This window comes from Diceros bicornis, chromosome 5 (genome assembly GCF_020826845.1).
Source record: "Diceros bicornis minor isolate mBicDic1 chromosome 5, mDicBic1.mat.cur, whole genome shotgun sequence".
Taxonomy (NCBI): Eukaryota; Metazoa; Chordata; class Mammalia; order Perissodactyla; family Rhinocerotidae; genus Diceros; species Diceros bicornis.
Window position 1 is genome coordinate 57933870 of NC_080744.1, and position 11055 is coordinate 57944924.

General features: G+C 47.8%; 1 protein-coding gene across 2 annotated transcripts in view; it reads right to left on the bottom strand.

Moving 5' to 3' along the window:
- CA12 (carbonic anhydrase 12) overlaps nucleotides 1–1586 on the bottom strand; it is a 48961-nt gene extending 47375 nt beyond the window's left edge. The window contains exon 1 of one of the 2 annotated variants that reach the window (XM_058541783.1): nucleotides 1470–1586. In XM_058541783.1, coding sequence (XP_058397766.1) covers nucleotides 1470–1554 — 85 coding nt within the window. In that variant the 5' untranslated portion in view covers nucleotides 1555–1586. The remainder of the gene's footprint in view (nucleotides 1–1469) is intronic. The other variant, XM_058541782.1, reaches the window with a different exon arrangement.
- Between the last annotated feature and the right edge of the window lie 9469 nt (nucleotides 1587–11055).

The window sequence follows — 11055 nt, forward strand, 5'->3', positions numbered from 1 at the left end:
GAGGGGAAGAAAGGGGGGGGGCAGGGCGGGCAGGGGAAGAGAGAGAAGGGAGGAGGAGCTGCCCCCGAGTTGAGGGGAGTAACAAGCTTTCAGGAAAGACAGCCAGTGAATGGCTGCTTCTCTCTTTTGTCTTGTAGCAGCTTGGAACTAAAGGGAGATTTCTAGTGAGACTTCAGGTCTCAGCGCAGCTTTCTTGAGAGGGGAATACATGTCAAAATTTGCAGTTTTAAAATTAATTTCCACTTTTATATAACTCCTTTCTGTTTCTCCCTGACCAGATGAGGGGGATAATATCAAGCATATCACACTCGCCAGTGGATTTGAATTGAATTGAGAGTACTGCCAAAGCTGCTGACAGTCCAGCCCTGCTGTCCCTGCCCTGCCCCATGGGTGCAATGACCTTCAAGACACCAGGAGGCTCCGAGCTTTCCTGCTGCTGAGCAGGACCAACTTCCCACCACCACTGCATAGCTGGGGGGATCGATTTTCTGCCATTATGGTCACTTTGGGCTCTTCCATAAATGTTTCAACCTCACCTGGGTCCAGGAATCGTAGCATATCTACAAATATCTCTCAACTTGGGGCAAACTCTGTCAAGGGCAGGAGCCACCATCGGTTACCTGGGAAATTTCCAGAAAAGTCGCCATCTACCCCTCAGAAAAGTGCTCACCCAGCTGGGGGAGAGCCAGGCCAAAGCTTGGCATCCTCCTCTTGTTCCAACGGATTAACTACCCTGACCTTGACTGCTCACAGCAACTCACTGCCTGGACCTGAGCCTACAGGTCAGGTTCCCCCCACCTCCTCCTGCCACCCCACTGGGCAGCCTCAGCCTCCAGCCCTTCCAGGTGAAGGGCCCTAATTACACTCAGAAATGAGGTGTGTATGCTCTTCTGAGTGCACATACACACACGCGCACACACACACAGTACGTTCAGGATAGTAGAGCGCTAGGAGAAAAACAATGATTAAGGATGAGAAGAATCATCCCTTTGACTTGGAGATAAAATTTAATGGTAAAGAGTCCCTCCTCCAAAGAAAGCGCCCACCACTGTCGGAGGGTTCTGTGGCTGGGGCGACTGCAAGCCCTCCCTGGCAATGACGCCGCTCAGAACGCCAGTCACTTCTATCCGCGCGTGGATCCAGGCACAATATTTTAAATCCTGGTTCCGTTTCTGTCCCCCCCGTTAGCAAGTTCCCAAGCCACCCCTCCAGAGCTGGGGGCGCTCAGAGAACGCACAGACATATTCTAATATGAAGACAACGTGCTTCCCCCAATCGCAGCAGGTCGTGCATTCCAGAGGAAAACGAAGCATCCTTCCTAAAAAATGTGCTATTTGGTACTATGCCTGTCCTTCCCTGCTCCCCTAAAATAATTTTACTTTGTCATTAGAGAGCCCCGCAGGAGATCCTTCTGCCCAGGGGCGGCTGAGAGCTCAGGACTGTTAGGAAAGAAGAGGCAGAAACTTTACCGTTGACTGGGGCTGGGCTGGAAGGCTGTTCCTTTAAGATCAAGAGTAGGAGGACGGCGGCCGCGTGCAGGCTGCGCTGGGGCATCCTCGGCGGCTCCTGCGCGGCGGGCGCGCGCTGCCGGCGGCTCCCGCTCCTCGCTCTCGGGCGCGCGGTGCTCAGAGGCTGCGGGGCGCGCACCGGGATCGCGTGCGTGCGGCCCGGCACCGTGGCGAGCGCTTCGTCCCTTGGGCTCCTGGCTCCCCGCGAGCTGCTTTATGGAGCGACTCAGCCCCAAACACATGATGTCATCGTGCAGGGGGAAGAACGCCCTGCCTACAGGAGGTCTGGCGCTGCAGTTCCAAGGTGTGTTGCAGCCCGGACTTCAGCCTTGCTCCGCGGGACAGCGGCCCGGATGCTCCTCGGGTCGGGCTGACCTGGGAACCCAGTTCTCCGTGGGAGCAACGGGCAGGCGTGGATGAGATCCGCCCGCCTCGGCCCCACCGGGAAGGGTGCGTCTAGGTGCTCGCTTCAGTGGCCACGGCCTTGGTCTATCACTGCCCTTACTGAGAAGCCCCCTATGTGCAGTGCCTTATGGACAAGAGGCTCCTGCAGGGCCTCCATCGTGTGCCTACCTGACTGGGCACACGTTAGGGACTGGGGCTGCATTCAAATTCAGAGTTTCTGCGGATTGTACAGTGCATCCTGATAAGGTCTTACCTTTGAAATTTAGACACAAAGAAGTTAATTAAGAATAGGTAAATAGCACAGTGGGGGTACACAGTGCACAGCTTTACTAAGCAATTAGACTTTCCTCTAGTAACAGGTAAGTAGACAAGGCTCATGCTAATTCAAACTATCAATCCCTTCTCTGGGATGCAGGGGCGTCCCTTCTCTGGGAAAGCAGGGGAAGAAAGCGGCTGACATTGTTTATTGAGCCGGTACCATGTGTCAGGCCCTGTACCACCAGGCATTTTGCATCTTGGTCTAGATCAGTATCTGAGTTCCGTTTCCAGGGCATATTATCATCACCTGCTGCTCATTTCTGCCTGCTTTTCTCACATATCTGTGTTCTTTTAAATATGCGTATACATACATCTGGTCATATACGTGTGGTTCTGATCCCCTTTGTATTTAGTCCATGTTCAGTTGTAAAGTCAAAGGTCTTATTAACCTGCTGCCCTTAGTGCTCACTAAATCGTCCTCCTGCTGTTACTGCCACTTGCTGTTCCCATCACCCTTGTCACTTGTGCATCTGGCTTCCCTGGGCCCTCTGAATGTCTCTGCACTGCGCTCCGTGCTGGGCTTGGTTTCCTTCCTGCTCTGTGACTCTGCCTGTTCTCTTGGCTCCCTGCTGTCTGCAGACATTGCTCAGACCACATGGTCTGCTGAAGGGTGCCCACGCCCAGCGCTGGTACGTGTTCCCTGGTTTTGTGACCTGGCCCATCCTGCCCTCTTCTCTTGGCCACAGCGGCCTGACCAGCCCTCACTTCTCTCAGGTCTGTGCTGATCCTCAGCCCAAACGCTGAGGCTGGCCTCAGTGACCAGTGAAGCCACTTGTCCCTGGTAGTTTTGGAGGGATAGAGCAGCTTCTCTCCTGAGAGCCACCAGGAAGTACATGCCACCCACACTTCAAGGGGTGCTACTGTTCTGTCCCTATCAGCTCAGCTATTATTTGGGTTAATAAAGGGCTTTGAAGTCTTTTTAAGGAAGTAGTTACAATCTTGTTGCAAGTACTTCCAGACCACACTAGGCTTAAGGATGATCTTTTCTGCCTGCTGCTCCTGAAAAAGAGCCTTGAGTGACCTTTGAGTGGTCAGTGAGCCTTTCACTTGTGGTTCTTAAGACAATTCGTGTCTCTGATTTGTCATCAAGGGCTTTAGATGATGAAATGTCCTAGAGGAACACAAGAGGTTGGGGAGGAGCCACTGCAGGTTCAGAGAGTCACATACCAAACCCACGGAGGTGAAGTCACTCACCCCACATCTCACGACTAGTTAAAGTAAAGTAGGCCATGCACACACATTTTCTTCTTTCTTTCTTTCTCTTTTTTTGCTGAGGAAGATTTGCCCTGAGCTAACATTCGTGCCAATCTTCCTCTATTTTGTATGTGGGCCACCATAGCACGACCACTGACAAGTGGTGTATGTCTGCTCCCAGGAACAGAACCTGCGCTGCCAAAGTAGAGCACTCCAAACCTAACAACTGGGCCACAGAGCGGGCCCTCACACGCATTTTGGTTTTTTGGGGTTTTTTTGTTTTTTATTTTTTTATGAGAAGATCAGCCCTGAGCTAACATCCATGCCAATCCTCCTCTTTTTGCTGAGGAAGACTGGCCCTGAGCTAACATCCATGCCCATCTTCCTCCACTTTATGTGGGACACTGCCACAGCATGGCCTGACAAGCGGTGCGACCGTGTGCGCCTGGGATCCAAACCCGGACCACCAGCAGCAGAGCGCGCGCACTTAACCGCTATGCCACGGGGCCGCCCCCCCTAACGCATTTCGTTACTCCCACTCCAGGTGTTTTCCCATTATGCCTGGCTAAACATTAAGTTCAATTGCTCCTTGAACATGAACCTCTAAGTGTTCTCCAGGGATCCCCAGAAATGGGGAGGTTGAAAAAAGAGGCGTGGATTTAATAGAACAGTAAGGCAAGATTGTGACATAGGTTTGATGGCGAGAAAGGAGAAGGTTGGGATGTTTACTGCATGTCTAGATCAGAGACCTGGTTCATTAGTAAAGAATGGATAGCAATTAAATGGGAATTGAGAATGTAAACTGAGACCCAATTGTCCTAAGTGCTTTGAGTGAAATTGGTTTTTTTTAAATCTTAGGGGATTAGAGAGGGGGAAAGCAAACAGAAATGAATGGAATGACCAAACTTCTAAAGTATTGAACCTGAATATCAAGGGCCCCCCACAAACAGCACAAAACTAACCAGCTGAAGTTCCCAACCCTGGGAACGTACCCTGCCAGAGGCTTCCTGAGGCCTGTGGAGCTGAACATGTACAGACTTGCTTTGCCATCTTCAGAGGGGGCTCTTGTCAGCCGATAAATAACCCATTACTCAGTGGGTTAAGGTGGAAAGTGGACCTTCAGCACTCAAAGTGTGGCAGCTGGCCACCAAATGACACACCCAGACAGAAGGCTCCAGGGAACTGAGCGCCTCTACGTCACCATCTGAATTGACATGAGGGCGAGGCTGGCAAGTCAAAGGGCAGAGGAGCGTGGAGGAAAGGAAAACCGGATTTAGTGTCAGGAGGTCTGGGCTGAAGTGCCTGCCCCACCACTTGCTGCGTGGCCTGAACAGTGGTCAACCTCTCGGAACTTCTGTTTCCTCATCTGTAAAGTGCAGTTGTCATCTGGACCCTTGGGTCACTAACAGTATTGCTGTATGGTTACAATGAGATAAGGCAAGTAGAAACTTTACCACTCACTCACCCTCTGTGTGCCAGGAACCGTGCTAGGCATGGTCCTTGCTCTTGGAGAGTGTGTAAACACAAATAATCTCATAAAGAGCTCTATAATTACAATTGTAATAAGTGCCATGGAAGATTGATGTATCATCAGAAAAGGGCCACTCTGTCCTGGGCGGTGAGGTGAGACATCATCAATGTAAGGATTAGCTTCTGTGACTTCATAAAACCTCTGAAATCACAGCTAATACCAGGCTCTTTCTGAAGCTGGCGCCCTTTGGCGGTATTCGCCCTTTACCCCACTAATCATTGGCCTTTCAGGCATAACAGTTAGAGTACAGAGAATTTTATTTCTTAAGATAAGATTAATTCTTCAAATAGTGTCACTCAGTTAGGAATGCACCTTTGTATGGAACTAATGAAAAGACTGGTGGGAGGAGAACTAACATTTATTGGGTACCTACTGTTTGCCTGACACTGTACTTGGCACTTAATTCTTACAACCTGTGGGAATAGTGTTAGGTTTTTTTTTGCCACTTTACAGATGAGGAATCTGAGGCTTGGAAAAGTTAAATCCTTTCCCTGCACAAGTTCGTGAGGCTTTGGAGTGGCAGAGACTGAATTCTCAACCAGATGATTCTCTGTCTCCGAGGCCCAGGCAGGCTCTTTCCACGGCTGTCCTCACACATGCTTCAGATGGGGACGTTTAATTTCTGGATCCCTCTGAGATGTGGATTCTCCAGTTTTTGGATGCTGTGAGTGACAATTCTGGCAATCAAATAATGCTCAGCACAGGACATGGCTGTGTCCTCCTCCCCAAGCCACATGCAGGTCCTGAGGGACCCTGCACTCTGATCAGTGCGTAGAGCATCTCCCAGAATGTGATGCGAGGAACCTGAGACCACAGAGCTTTGATTGGACATAGTTCTCTAGCAGAGGAGGAGAATATGAGCCAACCACAGAGTTCCTTCTTATATTAATAAGCTCTGCCTTGACCAAGGAATGGGGGTGTGGAGGGAAGCAGAGACAGAGAGGGAGAGGGAGAGGGAGAGGGAGGGAGGAAGGAAGGAAGAGCAAGGAAGGGAAGGAAGAAGGAAGGAAAAGGCCAAGGGGTTTCCTTTGACTGGGGGGTGGCTGAGGGAACCTCTAGACCAGGACTTGCACGGACCCATTGACCCTTGTGCAAATGTCTAGGTCTTTGAAAATACAGTCACTTTTGTAGCTTTATTCATATCTGCTTCTTCGCTTCTGCAGCTGTGGCTTGGAGTCATCACCTCTGTGTGAACCCTAGCTACTCTGCTCAGTTTCAGGCAGGATCCGGGATCGGCTGCAGGGCAACGTGACCCACAGGAAAGAGTGCCGGACTCATGGCTCTGCCAGGAACCAGCTCTGGGGGCTTAGCAAGTCTCTTCCCCGGTATATGCCTCCGTTTTCTGATCCATAAGTCAAAATAAGAATGTCTAACCCCACACAGGGCTGTGGGTGTGGGGTGAGACCATATATGTGAAAGTACTTTGGAAAACAAAATAAAAGCACTTGACATATGCAAGATATTCCTGAGTGGGCTTGAAACAAAAGAAAGGAAGTTGTTTTGATCTCAGCCTTGGTTTACTAATCTAAGAAAATGAAAACTGGATTCCAATAAGGGACCGTAAGTTCTTACCCAGAACATGCCACCAGTTACCATGGTAACTGGTGGCTCTGGTCCAATTACTTGTCCATGGAATTCTTCAGCTGCTTCTTCCGTCGAGTGGGGAATAATGGCTTGTCATTGGGACTTTTATAAAGCATGCTGCATGATTAATAAAAAATGAAAATAATTCAAAATTCTAATCACAGGGAATGTTAGCATTTTAGGTGAAAAATAAACCTTGGTGCAATATGATTTGCCTCTTTCTAGGTAAATTGTTCTAAAAACCATGGTTAGCCGACACCAGCGCTGCTGAGGAGATATAATTAGACTATGACAGCTTAAGGTTTCTCACATCCATCTCTTCTTTCACACCTGCCGGTTGGATCCACTCTCCTCTAACCTCAGGGGTTCGGTCCAGATCCTGTTCTTCTTGTTCTCAGTCTGAAGCACTCTCCTCTCTCACCCCTGTCTTTTAAACCAAAGTGCAGGCGGAGACTACATTCCAGCCAGATACCAACCTAAAGTGAATACTCCTAATATCAGTTCTGACAACTTCCGCCCAGGGTGAAGGAGGCCAAACTGTGTAGGGGTGAGAGCTTTGGCATCACAGGAACCTGGGTTTTGAAACTCAGCTCCACCGCTCACTACCTAGGTGACCTTGGGCAAGTCACTTAACCTCTCTGAGTCTCAGTTTCCTCCTTTATAAAGGGATGAGAGCTTTAGAGTATGTATACCCCAAAGGGCAATAGGGAGGAATAAATATAATAAGCTAGGCATGTAAAGAACTTAGCACAGTGACACATAGTAAGCACTACATAAATGGTAGTTCTCTGCTGTAGAAGGGTCTTGACTGGCTGAAAGGGGGCTATTTCACCCCATAGTTCCTAGCTTGGGCAACCCCACCAACTTCCCTAGTTTGGGCAAGCCCACCAATCTCCCTGGTTTGAGCAACCACACCAACTTCCATGAACCCACAGAGAAGAATGAGTGAAGATTCCCAGAAATCACTTTCCTCCATAGTTCTACACATTGGCCTCTCGAAGAATGTGGCTTTTGTCATGACAAACCAGTCTTCCTATTGAAGCAATGATTCCTTCTAAACAAGTAGACTCAGAACCACTTTACCACAGGAAATGCCTGATCACTAGCATCTTGGAACTGGGAGGTACTCCTGAGCTCAGAGATGCCACAAACTATTGGAATAAGCTGGTAATTTCCTCTTGCTTGGATACTCTAGTTCTCTACAATTGTGGGAATTTATGAGCTGATCCCCATTTCAGGTCCTTTCAAAGAAAACTGGCAAGCAACCCCTGGTTGCTTACATTTCAGTTTGCAATAATCTCCACTAGGTATAGAGCACTAGGAACATGCAGTGTGATTCTTCTGCTTCTCGGCCAGCTGGAGTTTGTACGCTGAGCTGGGCCACCTTGTTTTGACCCCAGTGCCTGACAGACAGCTCAGTAGGCTGGAAGACTGGTGCAGTTAACATTGCTAGCTTTGTGGCATGGACAGGTGAAGGCCAGTGAGCTTCCCAACAGACCACTCAAGTTGAGTTGCCTCTCTGGCCAGAGGCCAGCCCTGGCAGGGATCCAGCTTCCTCTCCAACCCTGAGAAAGGGCTCAGGTATATCCAGTGTCCGGCAGAGCAGGTAGGCAGCCAGGGCTTCATAGCTCTCTCGCCCCAGACAACACAGCCAGCAAACTAGAGATACTTCCTTGAGGAGAGGCTGTGTGGTGAGCCCACTGAGATGAGTAAGGAAATCTTACCTATGGAGCTAACTCCTTTATGCCCACCCACTCCCCATCCTTGAAATAAGAGTTTGGGGCTCAGTTTGCAGCAGAATAAATTATAACTAGATTACTTATGTCTGCATCTCAATCTTTTAACACTGATATGCAAAACTTATTTTTGATATCACACATCTCTGCTTTCTCTTCTTGACAGGATTTTGTGGGTGATAGAAATGATGGCAAGATACAATGAGAGTCCTTAAAGAATGTTCAAAGAATCAGAAAATTAGAACCCAGAAACTTGGACTCTTTCTTCAAATTCTATTTCCTCTGGGGGGACAGTGGGAAGGGGAAATACCTCAAATACCTCAGTCATTTCATTTTTATAATAGAGACTGTGCCACTTAATTCCAGTAAGAATTTGTAAAATTCTTTTGAGATGTTTAGGAAGGGCACAATACTCCATAATTACAAAGTGTATTGGTGCTTGTAACTGTAGAGTTGTTTGTTTGTTGTTAGTGGAGGCATCAGACCTGTCTGTGAGAAGAAAGATCCCTGGGCTCGTTACACCTCTGAGAGAAGAAACAAATTAACACAGGCCCAGTGCATGGGAAAGAAATCAAATCAGAGATAGTGAATAAGAGACATCCCATCATACCAGGTCTCATATAACTAGCTGTCAGCAGAAGGAAACTAGTAAGAACTGGCGAAGAAGGCAGAGAAAAGTTATGGAAGGAACAGTACTAACTTGTAGCCATTGTCCAGATGAAAGGGGAGATACAGGGAAGTGAAAGATAACTCCATGGTGGTCCATCTGGGGGATGAGCAACGTGGTGAACTTGTGAAGATTCAACACAGAGTCTGATGCTCGACAAAGCAATCCTGGCCAAGACTGGCAAGAGAACTTTAAAGTTCTGAGCAGGGAAACATCTCAGCCAAGTGATTCTTATATACAAAGTTGGAGGGAATTCATAAAAGAAAAAAACTGCCCACTAATCCATCCTGCCTGACAACAACTTCATTCTTGCATGTTCCATTCTCGTTCTCATCCATGTCAGCAAAAATACTTACCTTGTTACTAGGGAGTAAATATACCATGTTTTGTATACTACTTTTTTTTTTAAAACTAACATTGGATCATAAGCACTATCGCACATTTCTACATAGTCTTAATAATTTTAACATCGACAACATCTTAAGACAAGTTTCAAGAAGTCATGAAGCCTGGGAAGACTATAGACAGACTATAGATTTAAAATAGGGAGTCAAGTTTCTTGAGTGACTTCCTCAGGAAGGTCAGGAAACTCCTAGAAGAGCAATGAAGATACAATTTGACAGATTCAGATAAATATGACAATGCGTAGATCGCTGGTAAGTCAGTGGCTTGACGTGGTTTTGGAACAACAAGGGGAAGCGAGCACACACATAGTGCTGGCCGCATGGGAGAAGTGAGCCTCCAGGATGGGTCCACGTTCACAGCCCAGGACAGAGGCAGCCATGGTGCGTGACAATGAATCTTCATCCTAAGTTCACATGCTGAACAGTGTGTCATCAATAGGCCCTCTAAAGATGCTTGTGGGCCTCAGAGCTCCTGAAAAAGCCCAAGAGCCATGACAGAACTGAGGACACTCAATGAAGGGAAAGGTTTGGGGAGTCATCAGAGCTGAACATCCATGAGGGACATTTCATTCTTTGTCTCACTTCTAGGCGGCTGCCAGCCATCCTCCTCACACTCACTCTGGCTCTGCTTTTGCTGTCTTTTTCTCTATTTCATTTACTCCTCCCCCTTGAACTTTCTCCATCCTTAAGTCTGAGGAATCAATGGGCTGTGGTCTTCTGGTCCCATAGAGTGAGTGCTATCCTGCAGAACCTAAGTAAGGCAGAGGTTGAGGAATGAACTCATACCTCCCGGAGGGATTAGCTAGGGCTGTAGGAAGCAAACTATAAAGATAGTGTCCCAGGAAACAGGTGACAGTTTTACTTGTTACCGTTGTGTAGGGTTTGGGTTTTTTAAACAGCAAATCTGTTACATATTAAAACAGTTGCACAAATTAAATTTTTTAAAATTTGAAAGAGGCAAATATTTTCTTTTTCAAGAGAAAGAAAAGAAGCAACAGATTACCTAAGAAGAGGAGGGTCTCAGTAGTGTCAATCAAAGCAGCGAGTGCAGAGAAAAGATCTTGGACAAAGCAGGCGGTCCTTGGTGCCTCCAAGAAATTGAGTTCTGCAGCCAGAGTGAGCGGAAGCTAGAGCGAGCTGTGAAAAAGAACGCTGGGAGGAGAGAAATGGTGACTGGTAAGAGACAGGTCATTGAAAAATTTAACAGGGAGGACAAGGAGAGAGGGCGAGAGCAGGAGGAGCCCCAAAGGTTTGGAAAACTTGAGGCAAATAAGGAGAATAAGGAGAGCTGCCATTTCCGAAGCCAGGAGGGAATGTTCCAGATGGAGGAGAGCTGGAAAAGAAGGGACCAAGAGGAGTGAGAAGAGAGCAGCTAAGGGGCACTGTAGAGAAACCGATTTGGGTTTTTGAAAACTTTTTCAAAGTTTTCAAAATTTCCAAACACATATAACAGTAGAGAGAACAGTTACAATGAACCCCATGTACTCATCGCCCAGCTTCAATAACGATCAACTCGTAACCAGGCTTGTTAAAACACAGATGCCTGAGCTCATCCCCAGAGTTTCTCATTCAGCAGGTCTGGAGTGGGGCTGAGAATCTGTTTTTCTAAAAAGTTTCCAGATGATACCAATGCTGCAGATCCAGAGGCCACACTTTGAGAACCATATTTTTTCATTTGTACATATTTCTCTTTTTTAAGGACTCCCTT